The sequence below is a fragment of the Hetaerina americana genome, unplaced genomic scaffold (assembly GCF_022747635.1).
Source record: "Hetaerina americana unplaced genomic scaffold, ioHetAmer1.1.p SCAF_45, whole genome shotgun sequence".
Taxonomy (NCBI): Eukaryota; Metazoa; Arthropoda; class Insecta; order Odonata; family Calopterygidae; genus Hetaerina; species Hetaerina americana.
The window spans coordinates 455,964-479,166 of record NW_027287041.1 but is presented as its reverse complement, the minus strand read 5'-3'; the positions used below and the strand labels follow the sequence as shown (position 1 = coordinate 479,166).

The following is a 23,203-nucleotide window of genomic DNA, read 5'->3' as shown; positions in this document are numbered from 1 at the left end:
AAAGGTTGACATTTTTTCTATGCTCTTGATAACGAGAGGAAGGTTATTATATAATAAGAGTCCCATGTTATGGGGGGAAAAAGTAAGACTTGCAAGTTCAGATGAAGTTCACATGTAGATGACTGCAGGTCCTGGTATAATGATTGTGAATACTATTGTTAGTGGTATATAATGAGATATGGCGTTTAGCATAAACAATAGCACTTAGCATGTACACACAGGGAAGAGGGAGAATACAAAGTTTTTTGAATAGGGGGCGACATGGAGCTCTGAGGGGTTCATTGCACATTATTCTTAGTATCCTCTTTTGGATTTTAAATACAACATGAGCACAGGGTAATGGGCCCCAAAAAAGAATACTAAAAATTACGTGGGCATAAAACTCACCATAATAGATAGACATAAGCACTTCATTATTTACAGTTTGCCTGATAGAACGTACCAAATAGCACGCGGAACAGAGTTTTCGGCGTAATCTAGAAATATGGCTTTCCCAGTTTAGTCTACTATCCAGGGTAACACCAAGGAAGGAGGCATTATCACTCCTTGGAATAATCACATTGTCAAAAGAGACGGAAATATCTGTCATAGGTTTATTTTTATTTACAAAGTATATTAAATTTGTTTTTTCCTTATTAATATGAAGAAAATTACGATCACACCACTCTTGCAAAAGGTGGATAATATTGTTAGCACTTGATACGAGGCCGTTGATTGAAGAGGCAGACACTAAGACATTTGTGTCATCGGCATACAGGAGGGGAAGTGTATTAGGTACAGAATTAAGCATCCTTGGGAGGCCATTTATGTATATGAGAAAAAACACTGGGCCAAGAACAGATCCCTGGGGAACCCCGCAGGATATTGTTTTTGCAGGCGATACATGGGATATTCCATCTTTCGTAACACTTACACTCTGTTGTCTGTTGTTTAGATAAGATTTAATCCAATTATATGGAGTACCTCTTATGCCAGATTCTTGAAGTTTCAGCAATAACATATGGTGATTGACAAAATCAAAGGCCTTGGAGAAATCAAATAATAAAACAAGAGATTCCAGTTTATTGTCTAGGTCAGACAATATTTTGTTTATACAATGGTAGGTAGCAGTGGTAGTAGACATGGATTTTCTAAATCCATGCTGGTAGGTTGATAGCAGTTTGTGCGATTCCAGGTACGATATTAATTGAGAATAAAACACTAATTCAAAAATTTTACTGAATTGATTGAGTATAGATATTGGACGATAAGAACTCATGTGCTGTTTATTTCCTTTACCTTTATAAAGGGGGATGACTTTGGTGCTTTTAAGAGATGATGGAAACTGACCAAGCCTAAGAGATTCATTGACTAAGAATAATAGAGGGGGTTTAATGACATTAAAGGATTTTTTAATGATGATAAAAGGAATGCCATCTGGACCAGAGGTGTACTTATTTCCCATTTTGTTTAAGATATTAGTTAATTCAATGTCAGAGCATGGGCGGAGAAATAGGGAATTACATTGGCTTGATGTTTGTCTATGAAAGCTTTGTTTAGTCACGTTGGGTGACTGGTGAGAAGTGAAAAAGTCATTAAAAGCCATGGCAATAGCAGAACTGTCCTCAAGTTCGTTACCTTGAGAGTCCAGTAACCTGAGATTGGGGGTTAATGATATACGAAATTTTGACTCCTTGATAATTTTCCATATTTCTTTTGATCTATTTCCAGCATTAAATATTCTACGATCATTAAAAGTTCTTTTTGCATTACGGAGAAGACATTTGTAATTCTTTCTCATTGCCTTATATTCGAGAGGTTCTATAGGCATCGATCTGTTTTTGTAATGGAGAGCCATGTTTTTCATGACTCTGGATGCATACTGGATTTCATCAGTGACCCATGACTTTCTGCCCTTAGACAAAGACGAATTTTTAATTTTAACGGGTAATACAGGAAAACAAAAATCAAAATAGGATAAATATGTTGAGTAAAAACAATTAAAACCATCTTCAAAGGAGCTCATGGAGTAAACATTGGTCCAATCATGACACATAAGCAAATTGCAGAAAGCATTTACATTCTCATCAGAGAACTTTCTCCTGTAGCTTGTTGTAACCTTGTCAGAGGCATTAATGCAGAATGTGGAGAGTAATGGATAGTGGTCAGAGATATGGGATATTATAACCTCGGTTTTCACGAGTCGATAATCAATATTTGTAAAAATATTATCAATGGCCGATGCAGAAGTAGAGCTGACCCTGGTGGGTTTGTCAGTAGTTACATTTAAGTTATACAGGGAAAGAACATCTAATAGTTCAGATTTTTCTTTGGTGCCACGAAGGAGGTCACAATTAAAGTCACCAGTGACAACCAGGAGGGGTTTATCAACTGAGTTATAAACATTGTTCAGCATGCTGGAAAATTTATCAATAAACACATTGAAATTACCACAGGGAGAGCGATATATAGTTAAGATAAAAAAACTGATATCACAGAAGTGGACAATAGTCACACTGGATTCGAAAACCTGTTCAACATTGAGACAATTATATGGAAAGGTTACAGAGCTAAAGGTTAAGTTCACAGAAACAAGAATTAGGACTCCACCATTTTTGAGTGTGGACCGGCAGAAAGCGTCGGCCACAACATAGCCAGATAACTGGAAAGAAGCAAGTTCATTAGCCGTGAACCAATGCTCATTAATGCAAATTACATCAGGCTGGTGTTGAGAGATAAGCACTTCCATGTCTAGTTGTTTGTTCCGCAGACACTGAATGTTAACATGAAGGACATACAAACTTCTTGCTAACTCACTCACTAACTCATTCGGATCACAGTCATTATTATAATGACGAATAGATAAGAAGAACAAGGGACCATTGCACGCACGATCAATGTTGTATCAACGTCAAACAGGTGATGGGCATAGGAAGGTCTTTATAAAGGCCTATTGACATCATCCGTCTTGGCGTCTTGTCTCGGCCATCTTCAATAAAACGCTTAATCCACTTTGAAAACTAGGATTTTTTTTCCTTATTCAGATTAGTATCACGGTATAAACAGTTGTCAGTACATTTCTCAGTAATTTCCTATGATAACTTTTACAACCGAACTTCACCAAATAACTTGATATGATGATGCGACGCTCCGTGATTTCGTCAATTTCCATTTTCAGACGATAAACAGTTAAAACAAGAAAGGACCACAGAAACTTTAACATAACTGTCATATCATACGCACAGCTCGACGATCCGCCAAAACACACAAAGATGGCTCCTCATTGGGTCTGAGGCAACTAGCGCCGCTATTGTGGGCGGGGCTATCGTCCGCGTCGAGGCCGCCAGATTGCATCAGTTCGCATATTCATTTGATACTTCGTTTGTGTGTGTATATGTATGTGTGTATGTGTATATATATATATATATATATATATATATATATATATATATATATATATATATATATATATATATATATATATATATAATAAATGGTGATGTTAATTCTGGGTTTCCACTTCATAGTAGACATCAGAAGAACACGATAAAATCTCACGAAATCTAACAATTACAATAAAAATTGCATATTTATATGAAATGCAAAAAAACTCGTGGAAATTGCAAACATAATTCTCGCGGTACATCAAACGCACTTTTACTCTTTTGTGCATATTTTTGGTTTCGAGCCTTGCTTGTATCACCGAAAATATTTACCATATTAAAAAGTCAATACGAAATTAGTATTTTTTTAATTTTTCGATTATTCAAATCCCAGATAGAACAAAGTAAGGACATACTTTGTCGGCACTTTCCATGAACCGCTCGCTATCCAACTATCTCTGCTAACCGCACTTCTAATTCTCACATATATTATTAACCCTAATACGATCCGATAGACTGAAAGCTTTCTAACAAATTCCACGGGCGAACTGGGTTAGATTTGATTATACCTAGTTTGCCTAAGGACAGATCAATTTCCAATCCCAGTTTCTGGCGCAATATCAAATCATTTTCACAAACGATACGCATACGACTTTCACGCAATACCATGAAGAAATCTGAATAAAACGTACCTCTAGGTATGTATGTCAATTGATTCGTAGAAATATGACATTAGAACGATCCAGCTTGCATAGTTTCATTGGATGCAGTTAGTTCTTCATCGCAGAAAAGATTAAAATATGCAACCAGAAGCAATTCAAAAGTTAGCCATGTATTAAATTTGTGGCATTTTGAAACACTTACTTACCGGTTGAGGTGGTAGTTCATGACGATGTTTGCGAAAGTATTGTAAGTTTCGTGATGGCAAATGTGTTGTTTATTTTATATGCATACGGCTTCGTGAAGATGCGTTTTTACTAAGAAATATTATTGCACTTCTCTCATTAACGACTTATCTCTCGAAATAACATTCACTTAGCAACGTGTTTATTTTGTTGCCGTAGCAACGGCGACGGGTCAGAAAGATTTGACAGAATAACAAATGTGAAATGAGATACATTTTATGTTCTGCGTACGAGTAAGTCTGTCTTGTTTTACTTTTATGTATAACTTGATAAGATACGTTTCTGACAGGTCGTATTCCAATAAATCGTCCCATTGCCCGTGATGAGCAGGCAAATTACATGCAAAACGCGGTCGGTTAACCTTGTTGGTTGCTTGCAGACGTCTTTGAAAGTTGTAATTACGAAAACTATGCCATACGGACCCGGGGTTGAGCAGGAGATTGCAACTCCATAGCTTTAACCTCAACGTACAAGGCAGGTTGCTTACCCAAGATACCTGCTTAAGTTGCATTTCAATTTCAACTCAAATCTAAACCGGTTACCCACACCCGTGGCCAGTTTTTTTTCATTTCACCCTTGTACTATGAGATAAGCTGGAAGTTATCAAAAGATTGCTGTTGTCGTGTGATGTACCTCTTAGACGACTGCTGAACGGTGAAAGATAAGCAGGTGAGTCGTACAAGTTGAACAATTTATTAGTTACTTTACATGAATAGATTAAAATGAAACCTACGTCTCAGACTTTAAGATCTTCGACTGTGTTTGTTGTCACTTGAAATGGAGCCCATAGGAATTAATCGCATGCTGAATGAATAGCTTAAACTCTCAGCGCATCGTTAAACTATGATTTGATCCATGTCAGTAGATTCATTTCAATTATAATCATTAAAAACTAACTTTAAATTAGGTGCGACGGCTAAGTAATTACAGTTATCCCCAATGATTCAGCTCATGACACTTTAAACAACAGATTTTTGGAGAGAATAATTGGTTTAATTCGTGAAAAGTGAGCGGAATTAATTCACCTGAGAATTAAGAAATATACGAATGAAAGGCAGCCATGTATGTTTTGATAATTCACGTATTTACGATCGAAAAAAAGTCAACCAAGTGCTGAAATTGGGTACCGAAGTGGTTAATATGCTGATTTTTGTATTGATATAATTAATATATTTGATTAAAGGGTTTTTGATTTATTTTTAAGCCCTCACATAAACTTTTATGTATTTATTGCGAAAACAATCAAAGAAGGAACTCAACGACTCGCGGTTTGGCCATGCATGTTAGTTCTGTTATCATATCAATCTATCCGGACAGGTTGTACTTCTCTTTTAATGTGGAAACTAATTTGCAGCAGAAGACCACAATCCAGACTGACAAATTTCTTGAAAGAAAACTTCGGTGATGTAACTAAATCATAATTCTGTTTCCAAATATAGCACGCGAATAGTTCCAAGGATTTATTATTAGCGGACTTGAAATCAAAGGTAAAAACGTAGTATTTAAAAGGTCAAACGGTTACCTTATGGCTTTGCAACATTACCCAAAGTTATTTATGAACTCTGAAAATGGTCTGTTTGTGTCATAGTTTTGTGGTAAACCTGTGTTGAATTCGGATTTATAAATCTCGTCATGAGATCATACCTTGATGCCGTTACTCGTGAATATTATGGATGTTTCAAGTTGGAATTGTGTTAACTATCGTTGGTAATAGTGTTAAAGAATGCTATTTATTGTCTCGTTGGTTAGAATTTGCATTGAATGCCAAGGAGTAATATTTTTCAATGTGTACACACGACTTCTAAAAAGTTCTCGTTCATAAAATGAAGTTCTCGACACAGTTCGCTATTATATTGATTCTAAGCAAAGCAGTGCTTAGGCACTCACAAAAATTTACTTTTCTTTCAGGTTAAAATGGCTTTAATAGAATTCGCACCTCTTAACGTCCCTTGGGAGAGGAGAATGCAGACGTTTGCCGCATTATTTTGGATAACCACATTTTTCTTCATGGGTTTGTTAGCCTTCCTCACGTTGCTGTTTGTATTTTTTTACACGAGATATTATTACCTTTCGATTTTATACATCCTTTGGCTCTGGTACGACAAGGATATTTGCGAACGAGGAGGAAGGAGGTATGTATAATAGGTTTACGTAGAAATATTTTATTGACAGTGTCGTAAATCACATTTCATTTGTTTCTCGTTACCATAGTTTTTGATTTTGTTGATGCCTCGTTGTCTTGCATGCTCATTCGTATTACTCTCGTAATTAGTGAAATTACATTAAATCAGAGGTACTACTGCTGATTAAACTGATCCAAATATCTTAATGAACAATATTATTACTAGAAGGAAGCACTATGGTGAAGGTAATCTGTGGTTATTAGATGTTGTCAATCGTTTTGACGGTCGTGTGTGTATATATTTCATAAAAGTATTCCCAGACTGCAGAGAAGGTGGAATATGTCATTTATATTAATGGTGCGTTGTATATTTTATTCATTTTGTCACGCCGCATGTATATATTGTGTTTTTTTTTGGTTTCGCCTTCGTGAATATTCCCTTATATACACTGAGTGTCAAAATACTTCATTTTTATGCTCGCATTTGCCTTGTTAACGGTGGGGAAATTTATATGATTCGTGTATGGAATAATAGTGATTAATTTGACGGTATAAAACTTTTCACCTACTGTTCTATCTGCTTTGGACAGACGTAAAAAATTAGATTAGAAGTTTTTCGTGAAAGTGATATGTATATTATAATTTTCCTTGGAAATTCTGGTTGTCAAAAACTTAATTCTGCTCTCATTGGATCCTTATTTTTTTAAATCAACGTTCCAACACACATCGGTCCATTCGTTTCCCCCAAATCTCCCCATCCCTACTCACACTGCTTCCCTCGATCGATTTAACGATAACTGCTTTTCTGTTACGGTGATTGAAACTCTTTCCAGATCGGCTAGTATCATACAGGGTGCGGTGGTTATCTCCGGGCAAATTTCAATTTGAATTTCCCGCCGTATCGTAGTTCCACTGAAGGTCGCAATTGGCGTGCATGGAAGCTAAAGGCATCTAGTAAACAGTCATAACCTCAAAATGGCTGAGATGTATATCTACAAGTGCGGAGTACAATTGTAATGGCCGCTTTTATCGAAAGTGTTCCTGCTGGGCATTATATTTTGAAATAGTTCAATTCTTCTGCTACCCTAGATCAACTGTTTACAAAATTGTGGATAAATAAATGCTTTGGAGATGTCTGGGGAAGGTTTTGCTAAACTAAGGAAACGTTCAGCCACTGATTTCAAATGATTTTTTGCAAATTTTTGCGAAATTGCAAATTTTGAATCAAGTTATTAGACGGCTGAAAGGGGTTAATTGCATTGAGTCATGTTACTCTCTTGACAGATATCACTACTACTTGTGCGTATGTATAAAGGATTTTCGTTTTCATTCTTATTTTTTTAAATACGCTTGCTTTTAAAAAAAGGTTTCATTCGTTCGGGTTTAACTGCCAAATCCTGTAGAAATGGTGCATATCTGGGTGCTGCAGCAATTTAAACCTCCTGGGATGAATCAAGGCCACTGAATCCAGCCAATAGCCACCTACATATCCCCTCCCACCCCCTTGTATGTTTGCAATTCGTCCCCTGAGATGGTTTTATGTGTTCCTATCCCATTTCCTTATGTCTGTTTCTATATAAATGAGTATTTGTTTGCTGTTTGGTAGGATTTCGTATTTGAATGTGTAGAGGGCCCGAGTTCAAATCCCGGCGGCGGTGTTGAATATTTTTCAGAGGTATCTCGATATCCCTACTTGAGGTCCTTTGTGGAGGGCACTTTGAGTGAGTACGCCGTCCGTCAGATGGGACGTAAAACTGTTTGACCCCTTGGCGCCTTTCGTAAAGAGTAGTAGGCTAATGCTGACGCCGGGTTTCTCTCCACCCTTCATCCTTTCCTGTCCATCCCCTATGGTGCAAATGACCTCAGCTGTTGGTCGCCTCCCCTAAATAATAATACTACTACTCCTTTGGTGGGTGAAACAGCTCCATAACGCCATCTTTTGGCCAAAGAATCGGGGCATTTCGTTAATATGTAAGAGCCGCAGATTTCAGGGTGCATTATGTTCCCTTGATAGCTCAAACAGTTAGAACATCAGGCCCAATGACAATTTGAAAGGTCCGGTGTTCGAGTCCTGGTGAAGGAAATGTTTTATGCGCTTGTGATCTGTTCTTGATTCCGCCTTCCCCACGTACTCCCCCCTGTGTTGTTTGTCCTTCATATATATGTGTTCCTGCTGTCCTTTTTCCTTATATCTACATGTTTATGTCAATGAATATATATGTAAATGTATATATATATATATATTTATATATATGTGTATATATATATATGTGTGTGTGTATGTATGTATAATTTTATATATATATATATATATATATATATATATATATATACACACACACACATATAAATATATATATAATATAAATGTATATATATATATATATATATATATATATATATTTATATATAAAACCATAAACACAGTAATCAACCCAAAGGTCGGTTTGGTAGGTGATGGTAGAGTTCACCCAGTACTAAGCCTGACGGCATCTATTTGCCTGTTTTGTAGATTTCAAAAAAGCATTTGATAGAGTGAATTGGGAAAAAAATAATTAGTATGTTGCAGAAAATAGGAATAGATTGTAATAGGGAAAGGAGGCTAATCTGCACCCTATACATGTGTCATACTGCTCAGGTGCGAGTGGGAAACGGGGAGTCCGGATGGGCAGTGTTAGGAAGAGGTGTAAGGCATGGGTTGCCCATTATCACCATTGCTGTTCAACCTGTATGCGGAGGAAATGATGAAAGAGGGGCATTATGGGAAGAACTGGAGGTGGGAATGAAAGCGGGCGGGGAATTCGTAAAATCAGTTAGGTTTGATTGGATGACCAAGCTTTAGTTAATGTCAGTCAGCCAAGGGGCTGCAAGCATTGCTGAGTGAATTGGAAATTCAGTGTGACAGGTATGGGATGAGAATCAATATATTAAGAAAACAAAGGTTATGCGATTTTCTAGAAAGAAAAACGCTAAGCTAAACTTTAAAATAGGAGGGCAATTAAACTAGAGCAGGTAAAACAGTTTATACTAATCTCAGAAGTGTTTTGGACCAACACTGTCAAAGTAGTAGGGACGTAAGGAGAGGAATTGAGCTAGGCAAAGAGGCTTTCACACAAGGAGGAGGGAGTTAAGATGAGAGGGACTTTGAGTAAGGATGTTAAGAATAGACTTGAAAACTTTGATATGGAGCATAGCTATGTATGGCGGAGAAATGTGGTCACTGAACTGATAGACGTAGATTGGAGGCTTGGAGATTATATATATATATATATATATATACACAAATATATATATATATATATTTGTATATATATGTGTCTATGTAGTGAACAGAGTTGTGGAGTAGGATGTTGGGTTTTGTTTTGTTTGAAGGTACAAGAGAATTCTTTGGTATATTTTGTCATTCCAAAACCTACCGTGATTGCTTTATTATCTGTAATAATAATGTAATCGCTTTAAAACAGCTTGTAAGTCTTATTGTATGTTTTAATTAATGTTATTATTGATATTTTATACTCCGAATAGGGTTCAGTGGGTCAGGAAATGGAAACTGTGGAAATATTACTGCGATTACTTCCCAATAAAGTTGATAAAGCTGGCGAATCTCGACCCGGCGAAGAACTACCTCTTTGCGTGCCACCCGCACGGCATTCTCTGCTCTGGGGCCTTTGGGAATTTTGCGACGGAGGGCACGAAGTTCAGTGAAGTGTTCCCTGGTCTAATACCGCATCTGCTGACTCTACAAGGACACTATATCATACCGGGATACCGCGATTTCCTCCTCTGTTCGGGTGAGTGAAGTGTGGACGATTGAAATACTGTTTTGATCTAGTACGAGGGTTGAATGAAAACTAATGCACACATGCCTGTTGAACGCAAACGTAAACAATCAATAAGATTGGGCAAAACATGAATTTTAGTGCGATTTTTAAAGCTTCAAAATCATATACGAGGGTTATTCCAATATTAATTTCTTTTTATTCATGAAGAATCTTCAAATTTACCAATGAAGTAGTGAAGAATATAAGATATCAACAGTTTGCGCATTTATTGCACAGACCGTCTAATGACTGACACATACCTATAATTGAAAACATTTACCCACGTACTCTGGATAGGATAGACACGTGTGTACATTTTAAGGGGAAACTCTAGCCCATCACATAGAAATTAACTTTGGAAAGGAAATATAAATTAAAGTTTAATGAAGTAGTGCAGAATAAGAAGTGAATTACCTGAAAACTTTCCGAGCGACAACACCAAGCTAGTTATGCCAATTTCAATTGCGCAAGAACCATGTAAACATACAAAATATATAAATAATAACATAAAAAGTAACATAAAAAATATACAACGCCGTCTCCGTGATGACCACGCAAGGGAAATGACGTACGAAATTAAAAACAAGCTGTTGATAGAACATATTGCAAATACTTTGCCATTAGATTCAGAAATAAGGAGGACGGAAGTTAATACTAGAGGTAAGCTAACTTTTGCAAGGTATTTATGGCGGTAAACCCATTTCAAAACCGTCGTTTGACTCGGTTTCAAACAATTTTGACCTAATTTTGTGGCGCAAATCTTATCTTTTATGAAATATAAATCATCTATCAGAGATTCGTCAAAGACTAATTGCTAAAGCAAACTTCTGTTCTGAATTTCAAAGCATCTTAACCCTCTTAGTGCGGTGGGGATTCCAGGGGTACTTAGTGAGAAGTGCAAAGGGTATTTTAAGAAAATGTATCACCTTAGGAAAAGAAACATTATGAAGTTATTTGTTTAGATATCCATATGCAGTTTTTTTATTTTGAAATATAATATTGTAGTTAATAATGATGTTATACATTTACATCATCTGAAAAATAAATGTAATTATTACAGTATTATAAATTTGAAGAATATTTTTTTGTTAGCAATAATATTTAGATTTTTTAGACAGAATACTAATATATTTTTTAAAAACATTTTTCAATGAAACTACCATATTTAAATATAAGAAAGAAATGTTGAAAAAATTATAAATAAATAAAAAGAAAAACCAGTGAATTGTAAATTTTTTGTCAGCCTCTGCATAGTTCGATTTTGTTGAAAAGGCTGATCTCACCTTAGTCAAATTGGGACTTTTCCCCTTTCCTTGAGACTGCGGCAATGTGCTTACAATCTAAAGGCAGAACAAAACCAAGTTCTAACTCATAGAGAACTGCTGACAATGTAATCCATTACACAGGGCGCAATTGATTAGATAGGATGGACGGCAAGAGAAACCAAAATTATTACAAAGCAGTGCTCTCATTTCCATCGCATCAACAAAGTCTGAATAAGCAGTTATATATCAACACCACCAAACCATAACACATTCAAGAGATTACAGATGAACACAGATTAGTAACCTTTCAGTGGCTTTTCATAGTGGAAAGACCACTCAGACTAAAAAAACGAGCAGACAATTAGGCTGAGCTTCCCGACATGTACAAAACTGAACCTAAAATTATAATAAGAATTATACTTTTTGAAAAGCATTTGAAATTGCTAATGAAAAATCAAAAAATATGTTTTATAATTGTATGGAATTCACCCTATCGATAGCACAAAAACCATAAATTATTAAAGAAAAAACCATAAGTTACAGCAATTTAAACAATAGCCTACGCAAGAGCCGATATATCGGCCCGCCATACTTTTCGCCAGGGATACAAAAGCCGATATATATCAGCCAGCCGCATTAAGAGGGTTAATGGTTACTTTTGCCGATTTCCCGTCCAATATGTCTATTGTACGTAGTTGAGGAATGGCATAAATTACAAGAGTTATTCCGATACATTGCGTAGACCACTTGCAAACAATCTTTGCTCTGAATTTGCGATGTTTTTCCTTAATCTTCTTGAACAAATTTGACGAACACTTCTCAAGATAAACACTGATATGCAATGGAGATAAATACTGCTTCAGTATGATGTACACACGTGCTCGGTAATATTTCCCATTAGATCACCTTGAAAAGGAAAAAGTTACAATTTATATGTTAAAATCTTCAATTTTCGTCAAACTTTGGGGTTACTTACCTTCAGATGTCATTCCAAATTGAAATTACTGTTCGAAAATTGCGACAAATCAGTGACTATTAATCTTTTAATAGTTTTTACACCATGTTCTACCCTTTTTCAATTCCGCACGTGCGAAATTGAATCTGTTTATCAAGAAAATTATCCATTAAACCAGGATTTATCAAAATTAATCAGTTTATAACACAACTAAACCAATAAACATGGCTTACAAATGGATATACAAGATTTGTAAGCACGAAGGCGATTCAAAAAGTAAGGTCCCCCATTTTGTTTTCATGAAAAATCAAATTTATTCTCTCATCTTTGCAAACATCGTATGGATAGGTTGAGCATTTAGCTATTTTTCTACACAGTCGCCTTGACGATCAATCACTTTTTGCATCCTTGTAAGCAGCTTTTTAAATACCGGCGTCGTACCTATTTTCTTTAGCACTGGCTTCCAAGTATTACTGATTTGGAAGCCGTTGTCAACTGTTGAAAGTACTGGTGTCCAGTCGGATTTCAAAGGCTTCTTTCACTTAGCAATCCTGAACCCACGCTGGGAAACTCAAGAGAACTTCTTGAATACCGTACGGCGGGAAAACCTGAGATCTTTCGTTACAATCAAGTGTCAGGCAAAGTTTCACAGCAACAGAGTGGAATTTTTGCACCGTTTGATAACCATGGATGAAACATGGGTTCATTACTTCACGCCCGAGACGAAAGAACAATCAAAACAATGGATTTAAAAGGGAGAACTGGCTCCAAAGAAGGCGGAGACAGTTTCATCTGCAGGCAAGGTCATAGGGACGGTTTTTTTGGGATTTGCATGGGATAATTTTCATTGACTATCTTTGAAAAAGGTAAAACTATCAACGGCAAGTATTATGCGAAGTTATTGCAATGTTTTGAGCGAAGAAATCAAGCAAAGGCGGCCGAATTTTGGCTAAGAAGGAGGTGTTGTTTCATCAAGAAAATGCAACAGCTCACAAATACGTTATTGCAATGGTCGAAATTCGTGAATTAAAGTTTTAATTGCAATCTCTTGCACCTAATTTCGCCAGATTTAGAGCCCCCTCGGAGTATTTTCTGCATTTGCAAACTTTGAAATATTGGCTCGGGTGGTCGAAGATTTTCCAAACGGTGAAGAATTGATTTCGAATGCAGTTAATGGCTATTTTATGGAGAAAGACAGTTCTTATTATATAAAAAAGGGTATTAAAATTATTGAACATCGCCGGGAAAAGTGTATTTAGGGCTGAAAGGAGATTATTTTGAAAAATAAGTGCTTTTTTGCCAATATTTTTGTGTTTTCTTTGTTGGTTCGGGTACTTCTGGCATTACCTCTTGTGTCAAACGTTTATTTTCTAAATACAACGGTCCTATTCTCTGTCGTTCGAGTATTTCACATAAATTGCAAGCTGTTAAATCAGCTTACAGGGTTCGTCCGGAAAATAAGTGTACTGACTCCTGGGCTGGGCACGCCACTCCAGGCGCGCCAAGCACCGCTCTGACAGGCTGCGATTGGAGGGGGGTATGTTGGCAAGCGACGCTGAAAAAGGCAGTCGGCTCTGAGCTGTGGTGTAGTGAGGAGCTCTGTTAGCGCGAACCTCCACGCTCGACCCACGTCACAGAACGCGATGCCGAAGTTTTTGGAGCAGCGTTATTCCATCAAATTTGCGGTAAAGCTTGGGAAATCGTTTACCAAAACTGTCGGTATGATAAACCAGGCTTACGGGGAGTCAGCCATGTCCAGAAACATGATCTTTCGGTGGCACAAGATGTTCGTGGAGGGCAGAGAAGAGGTCGACGACTTGTCTTCGAGAGGTTCCCGATGATGCCTTCGCGGGAGCGTTCCAGGAATGGGAACGTCGCTGGAACAAGTGTATCGACCCACAAGGGTCCTATTTTGAGGAATATTAGCTTAAGATATGTAAAAGTGTAATGAATTTTTTTTCCTGAGCTCAGTACACTTATTTTCTGGACGAACCCTGTACCTCTAATGGGTTGTGTTGCGAAAATATGTTAATATGCCTCATTGTAATCATACGGAGTCGTCAGTTTAGGTCTGAATGTGTTGATGATATGGTTTTGATTCGGTTTTACTTAAGGTTCCGTTGCGGCTTCGAAAGAAAGCTTGAAGTATGTCCTTACGAATCCAGAGGGTGGTCACGTTGCGGCTGTTATCGTCGGAGGTGCCTCGGAATCATTCTTTTGTCACCCGGGGACATATCAGCTGGTGTTGAAGAAGAGAAAAGGGTTTATCAGGATAGCCATGCAGTCAGGGTATGTATAGAACCTTTGGTTGACACCGAAAACCCTTAAAATATGAAAGAATCATGTTCGACGGTGAGCGATCCGGGTTTTTTCTCTTGTAACTGCTTAGTTTAATGTGTTAAATTCATAATTTTGTATATGGTCATCTGATTGTTTAAACAATGATGGATTTGTGGTGAAATGTTCATTGTTTTTAGTCTAGTATTGAGTCATGCATTGCGTGGTGCTAGCCAGTTATGTTTTTGCTTCTGTTGTCCTTTCTCGTTTGTAATACTGTTTGTTGTCCGTAAAATGGATATTGACCAGATCACGGAGAAACGAATCAGCGTATCAGGTTTTTATGGTGATGTATGGAGGTCGAAATTATCATAAGAAATTACTGAGAATAATACTGACAGCTGTTTAGAGGGTGATAATGCTATCTGATGAAGAAAACATCCTAGTTTTCAAAGTGGATTTAGGCATTTTATTGAAGATGGCCTAGACAAGACGCCAAGACGGATTAAGATGCGAAGGCCTTTATAAAGACCTTCCTATTCCCATCACCTTCTGTGTTTGACGTTGATACAACATTGATCGTGACAGTGCAATGGTCCCTTGTCCTTCTTCTTATCTAATCGTCATTATAATAATAACTGTGATCCGAATGATAATGTCAGCTGATGAAGAGTGAACTGAATTAAGAGTAAATTATCAACAGTGCCCACCACTAATACTATTTTATTACCATTGAATGACACAATATGATTGGATGGATCGACATGGATGGATCCTTGATGACACACACACACACACACCAATGAATGACACCATGACACAATGCACACCATTCAGAGCACATTATACCAGAGAGCACATTGATATATGTTCGCCGTTGTTTCTGGCAATTAATTAATTCAAATCACCGCATTGATCCAATGATCATCACAATCCTCCTTATTATTATTTTTATTCTTAAAATAGATCTCTGCCCCTTTTTGCAACTTTTTCCAATATATATTCCAGATTAATAAAATGCAATGAAATGTGATGATAATGATTGGTGGGGACATTGTACGTGTCATATCACTTAATGGGGGCACACGAGATAATAAATAAACAGACAATAGATAAATAATAAAAAAGCAAAGAAGAAACGACGGTATAGAAGACTACTACTATTGACAATTAAATAAGAAGAACCTTAATAAGAACTGAACTGCCTTTAAATAATAGGAGGAGGACTTCCAAAGGGGAGGGTGCTTTATTATTAAACAGTGGAAATGAATATAAGAAGAAGAAGACGATGGAATATGTAATAATAATAATAATAAGAAGGAGGCATAGATAGCCATTTCTACGAATTGACAGAGAGAGTACTTTGAACAAGGTATAAGCAACAAAATCATTGCAATATAGACTCAATTTTTAAGCAAAACAAAGTTTTTTATGGCCTCAGTTCGTGTGTTTATTGCCCAGACCACGGATATTCAGTTCTTCGAATCAGGGAACTGTTAGTTTTAATTGTGTATACTATCAGTTTTGCCCAGTGCCTCATAGTTCAAATATATTCCTCAAGAATACCTCCGCAATGTGCAGATGTTGAAGATCGTAAGTCTCGTGGGAATTATTCTGCGTTGGTTCATGCATGATTTGTAGGAGAGATATCGGGAAGAGTTTCAATAAAAAACATATATTTCTTTCTTATAGATAGCTAGACTCACACAATAATGTCTCTATCTCTTTAACAATATTCTTTATTATCTGTACACTTCTTCTCATAAGTAATAATCTTACAGATTTATTATTATAAGGTAATCCACCAGTTAAGGTAGGTTTTTGGAAGGACACAGCTAATAAATAAAACATTTTGTGACTCCTGGCAAAACACAAAATCCAGCATCCTACTCTACATCAGGTCCCTCTTTATCTCTGAGTACTTCCTTCCTCCCTTCATCCCCTATCCAAGACAACCCTATCCTGTTCTTCCCTTTCCTTGTTTGCCTAACATTCTCCCCTCTATCTCAGTCTTCTTCAACATCCCGCTACTGCCGGTCAATACCCCCTTCATCCACTTTTCATCTGCCTCCTTTGTAATATCTCCCAACAAACCCCTCTCTTCGCCCACCATACCAAGTACTTCCTCATTTGTTTTCCTTCTTTCGGTCCATTTCAACATCTCCATTTTTCTCCATACCCACATTTCAAAAGCCTCCGGTCTACGTCTATCCTCCTGCTTCAATGACCACGTTTCCGCACCATACATAGCTACGCTCCATATCAAAGTTTTCTAATGAATCTCTTCTTAGTATCCTTACTCAACGTCCCTGTCATACTCTCCCTCCTCCTTGTGTGAAAGCCTCTTTGCCTAATAGCGCAATTCTTCTCCTTACGTCCTTACTACTTTGATACCGTGTTGGTCCAAAACACTTCCGAGATACATAAACTGTTCTACCTGCTCTAGTTTTTGCCCTCCTATTTTAATATTTAGCTTGGCCTTTTTCTTTCTAGAAAATCACATGACCTTTGTTTTATTAATATTGATTCTCATCCCATACCTGTCGCACTGAATTTCCAATTCACTAAGCAATGCTTGCAGCCCCTTGGCTGACTGACAAACTAAAGCTTGGTCGTCAGCGAACCTAACTGATTTTAAATGAATTTCCCGCCCACTTTCATTCCTACCTCCAGTTCTTCCCATAATGCCTCTTTAATCATTTCCTCTGCATACAGGTTGAACAGCAACGGTGATAATGGGCAACCCTGCCTTACACCTCTTCCTAACACTGCCCAACCGGACTCCCTGTTCCCCACTCGCACCTGATAGCAGTCTGAGATATATACAGGTTGCAGATTAGCCTTCTTTACAGATATAAATGTTTTTGTGTTCTACATTATGCTGGAAGAACTTTTTCACTTACAATTCAACTCTGAATAATATGAACATCAACGAGAATAAAACTAAAATCCTTTGAGTGTGAGTGGAAGAGAGAAGCCGAATGCAGACAGATATCGCAATTGAGAATAGATGAAACTAGAGCAAGTGGAGTGCTGTCCTTCCGTTCATCTCTGTACTTGTTGGTCGGCAGAAGTATGGTGACATGGGATGGGAGGATTTTGACTGACATCAAGCGAAGAATAGCCCAGAGATAAGAAGGCATAATTGGGAAGGAGAAGAGGCAATTGCTATTGTTGTATGAAGAACATACGATTGCAAATAAGGAAGCAGTTCGTCAAGACTTTCGTGTGGATCATGGCACTATACGGATCGAAGAAGACATGGAATACTATGGAAAAGTGGACCAGATGAAGAATTGAATAGAATAGAAGCCTTTGGGAGATGGCGCTGATTAGGAGGAGAATGCTGAAGAGATTAAATTGACAGAGACAAAGTGAGGAAGGAAGGAGGAAGTATATAGAAGAGCAGATAAGACGATAGGACTACTATTATGGATAGAACACTCTCTATGGCTATGGAGAAGAAACAGATGACGGATTGGACACACTTGGAAGCATACAAATGGATGGATTAAGGATTATAATTAAAGGAAAGATCCCACGAGGAAGGCCAAGGGACAAATAGGGCAAATTAAGAAGGATGTAGAACAGGGAACCTATCAGGGATTGAGGGAATTAGCACTAAATAGAGAGTATATTGGAGGGCTGGAGTTAACCAATCCTAGGATTGAAATACTGGTGATGATTATGGGGAATAATAGGACTAGCCAATAGTGGTGCCGGGAGGGACTGTTATATGGGAGGTTGGGGTATCATGGCGGTGCCAAATCCTGAAAGAGAAGGTCTTCTTCTTATTACTAAACTGACAGACCCACATTCATTAGACTTTCCTCTGTTTTGGTATGAAGAAGAAGAATTCTGAAGAATATAACATCAGGAGGAGGTAAAACCTGAAGAGAAAGCTTCAATTTCATTCTAAAATATAGTGCTACTCATGTTTTCTGTAGATTTAACAAGGGTTCTTCTTCTAATCCATGGAATAACCCCATGCTGTCTCTTTCTTCCTCAGGGCCTCCATTGTTCCAGTGTTTTCCTTCGGAGAGACGGATGTCTACGATCAGATATCCAATCCAGAGGGGAGTTTCCTCCGAATGATCCAGGAGAAGTTGAGGAAGATAATCGGTCTTGCTCCGGTACTTTTCTTGGGCCGTGGTATATTTCAGTACTCATTCGGCATCCTTCCGTTCCGGAAACCGATATATACTGTGGGTGAGTCTGGTTGTGGTATATTTCATTAAATTTCTCCTCGTAATGTAAAGCTTTTGTTTAAGTTTTAGTTGATCTCTTGGTGTTCTATTTAATGTGAGTGTGGCCTTTGGTTTGTGTCGTTTGCATTAATTCTGAAGACTACTCTGTCGCAGGCAGTGTTGAGTCAGAAGTCTGAATATGGCCGTAGTTTCTTTCATACATGAGACATGGCTTTGAAAATTTGGATGAACAAAACACTGAGAAAATATGGTCATCATACAGTGTGCATTACAGAAGTAATGTATTTCAATTTCCCACACCACTCGTATTGATCGTGGTGGTATTAAACCACTTGCAGTAGGTCCGAGGAAGGCTAAGCTTTACCTTAAAACTAGTCTCAGTGCTCTCCAATCTGTAGAAGCATCCGGACGTCAGTTATTGTAAACCTCTGCCTGCTAACAGTGTCAGGAAACACCAACTAAGCAGAAATTTCAAGTGAACTTTAGCAATGTATTGAAAATGAACCTGATTATTTGGACAACATCATCACTGGTGACAAAATCTGGGTTTTTTTCATACAACCCAGAAACAAAACATCCAAAGCTCTCTGAGTGGGGCACCAACTAGTCCCTCAAAGTCCAATAAAGGCAAGAATGAGCAAATTGGAAGTGAAAACAATGCTCATTGTCTTGTCGACAGTAAAGGAGTGATCCAATAAGGAGTTTGTTCCTCAAGAACAGACAGTTAATAATGCTGCCTACTATGTGGATGTGCTGGAAAGACTCCGAAAAAGGGTCATCAGGTCAAGAAAAGACATCTCAACTCCATCACGACAACACAGCAACTCCATCACGATAACATGGCAACTCCATCATGACAACACGGTAACTCCATCACAAAAACAGGGCAACTCCATCATGACAACAGGGCAACTCCATGATGACAACAGGGCAATTCCAACATGATAACAGGGCAACTCCATCACGACAACACAGCAACTCCATCACAACAACACGGCAACTCCATCATGACAGCAGGCCTTGCCACAATGTGCTTTGAGTCGATGTATTTTCTTAGCCAAACACCAGGTGCCAACACTGCCCAATCCCCCTTTTATAGTCCTGATATCACCCTAGCAGGCTTCTTTTTGTCCCCTCGGATTAAGGCAGCCCTGAAAGGAACCTGTTTTTCATCCATAGAAGAGATCTAATCAGCTCTGCGACTAGAAGACCTTTTGCGAGAGAGGTCCCTGAAGACGTCTTCCAGGGCATGTACCAGTCATGGCAGATTTGCTGGAAAAAATGTGTAGGCCCAAGAAGAGTACTTTGAAGAATTTTAAGAGTTTGTGCAAATGTTTTCAATGGATTACTTCAATTCCGCTTCCACAGTTTAGAGAGCACTGAGACTGTTTTTGTGGCAAAGCTTAGCATTTATCACACCTACTCTAAGTGGTTTGATCCCACTTCGACCAATAGGAATGGCAAGGGGAATCCATTTGCGTTGCTTTCGGAAGGTGCTCTGGATGTTTGAGAATGTTTTAAATTGATGGATGTGCTAATGTTAATTTTGTCGTTCTTGTTTTGCAGTTGGAACGCCTATTAACATCGAAAGGAATCCACATCCCACGCAGGAAGAAGTGGATAAGGTACACAATGATTACGTCCAGGCCTTGATTCAACTCTTTGAGACTCAGAAGTCCAAGTATTTGACGGATCCAAATGTTAAGTTGACGATAACGTAAGGAAACGATTATGGTCGAAGAATTAGGTGAGATCTTCTGTCAGCGAATCCGATTGGTGCACAAGAGACGTTAAGAGACGGAATGGGTGAAATTATTATGAGATGGGAATAAGTTCGCTTTGGTGTCATTTTGATGGAGAATCGTTGGTGTTTATTGGTGACATCTGTCCTGGGTTTTGCCTTTGGTTTCTATGGTCTTGGCGAAATGTGAATCGTGTGCCGTTATGGCATTAATTGTTCCGAGGAATATATATATTTGAAACAATTGTTGAACAAAGTACTGTAAACGTTAAATGACGTTGTTTTTCCGATTTGAATTTATACAATTTATCTAAGACTGTTATGTTTTGTAGACTTTTATATGAAATTAAAAGAAACGAAAATAAAATCTAAAAGATTTTGTTTATATAAATGAATGTTAATCATTTGTAAATATGTTTGTGATTAGAAAAAAATACGGCATTGTACTTAAGATACCGTCGTGTGGTAGTCTTTTTATGGTACTGTTGGACGGTATATAATTCTATGGCATTGTCCAGGATGCCGGAGCGGTCTTCTCCTTTGTGACTTTGAAGAATAATGTTTTTGTACGAACGCATAAATGTATAACTTGCGTTTGAAAAGGTTCCTTTCTATGCTCAAATTTGGGACTTTCTTTTCTATTATCAGAAAAAGAGTCCTGATCTACAAAAGTTATTAATTCCTTGTATTTGAAAGGATTAGTTGACTTTATTTGGATGTTTATACAATGGGAAATGAATGTTTAGTGAAGTGTATTTTGGTATTTGTGTGGGGTTTCCTCGTTGGGAGTGAGTTTGGAGTTCGAAGAGATGATAGTATTTTGTTAAATGATTGTTGATGAAGTGGATTTAATTTGTAGAAAGTTTACAGAAGTGAATAAAGGCTTCCCTTTTTTTCTATACAAACTGTGTTTTTATATTTCTAATTGTGATAAACCATTTAGATATTGAGGGATAATGGGAAAAACATGTATATATATATATATATATATATATATATATATATATATATGTATATTTATATATATGTATGTAATATTATATACATATGTGGGTCGCGGTAGTCCAGTGGGTAGAGCGTTGGACTGCTGACTGGAGGGTCCCGGGTTCGATTCCAGGGCAAGGCACTCTGGGCACCTGCAGCTCCACCCAAGCTAAAGTAATTTTTCGGGTACCAGGTCTTCCTGGGAAACCATAACCGGCACAGGGAAAGGAACTGGCCCCCCTTAATACCCTGCTAATGTGTGAATTTCACATGACGTCGGGCTTAGTACTGGGTGATCTCTACCATCACCTAATAAACCGACCTGTTGATTACTGTCGTTATGTTTTATATATATATACAGGTATATATTATATATATATATATATATATATATATACATATGGGCTCCACCCAAGCTACTAGTATGTAAATTTTCAGATAGTACCAGATCTTCCACCTTCAGATAGTACCAGATGTGTGAATTTCACACGCCGTATAGGGCTTAGTACTGGGTGAACTCTACCATCAACCATATCAAACCGACCTTCGGGTTAATTACTACTGTGTTTATGGTTTTATATATATATATATATGTGTATATATATATATGTATATATATATATATATACACACACACACACGCGTATATACATATCTCTGTACATTTTCTTTGTATATATATATATATACACATTCAAACACGAAATCCCACCAAACGGCGAATAAATACTCATATATATAGAAACAGGTATTAGGAAAAGGGATAGGAACACACATAATGGACGAACACATCCGCCCGGCAAGTGGAAAGATCTGGTGTTCGAGTCCCGGTCAAGGAAATATTTTTACTCTTGTGATCCGTTCGATTCTGCCTTCCCCACCTCTATTGTGTTCGTCCTTTATGTGTGTTCCTATCCCTTTTCCTTATATCTGTTTCTATATATATGAATATATATATATATATATATATATATAAAATATATTATATATATATATATATATATATATATATATAATATATTATATATATATATATATATAATATATTATATATATATATATATATATATAATGTATATTTTTATGTATAACATTTATTTGCAAAAAAAACACATTTATTTCCTAAATATTAGGCGAAATTTCGATAAAAATCTATGTAAAAAAAATGGTCTTATGAAACTATGTAATATTTTTACAAACGCATATTTCCCAAGTTAAAAATAAACACATGAGTCACGTAGTATTTTAAGCAATTTTAGCACCAATTCTAAAATAAAAATTTATAACAAAAACATTACAGTTTATTATAAATTAAAGTTTTTAAGGGAACCCAGAAAAGGTTACATTTCCAAAAAACATTATATTAGAACCTCTCCCCGTACCGTGGAATACAACCTTGACGTGGCGGAAGGGATTGTGCGTTCCGATGACCCCTAGAGCTGTGCTGGTGGGAGTAATAATTATTGCTCCTGGTAGGGTCACCCATGCCAGATAGGTCGAAGGTTAGGAGCTAGACGAAAGGTAGTCCACGCAGCGTCTGTTCCTCAGTGAGGCGCTGCAATG

The 23,203-nt window shown here is 37.3% G+C and overlaps 1 protein-coding gene across 2 annotated transcripts; it reads left to right on the top strand.

The window, feature by feature from the left end:
* The first annotated feature begins 4,818 nt into the window (after positions 1 to 4,818).
* Positions 4,819 to 21,555, top strand: LOC139693260 (2-acylglycerol O-acyltransferase 2-A-like). Of its 2 annotated transcripts, none has more exons than XM_071591366.1 (6): positions 4,819 to 4,936; positions 6,176 to 6,399; positions 9,915 to 10,180; positions 14,545 to 14,719; positions 18,717 to 18,916; positions 20,482 to 21,555. In XM_071591366.1, exons 2-6 carry the CDS (start codon positions 6,182 to 6,184, stop codon positions 20,634 to 20,636), a joined length of 1,014 nt encoding a protein of 337 aa, XP_071447467.1. In that variant the 5' UTR covers positions 4,819 to 4,936; positions 6,176 to 6,181; the 3' UTR covers positions 20,637 to 21,555. The 2 variants fall into 2 exon arrangements, with proteins under 2 accessions (XP_071447467.1, XP_071447465.1); XM_071591364.1 differs by lacking the exon at positions 4,819 to 4,936 and adding an exon at positions 5,544 to 5,754.
* The last annotated feature ends 1,648 nt before the right edge of the window (positions 21,556 to 23,203 follow it).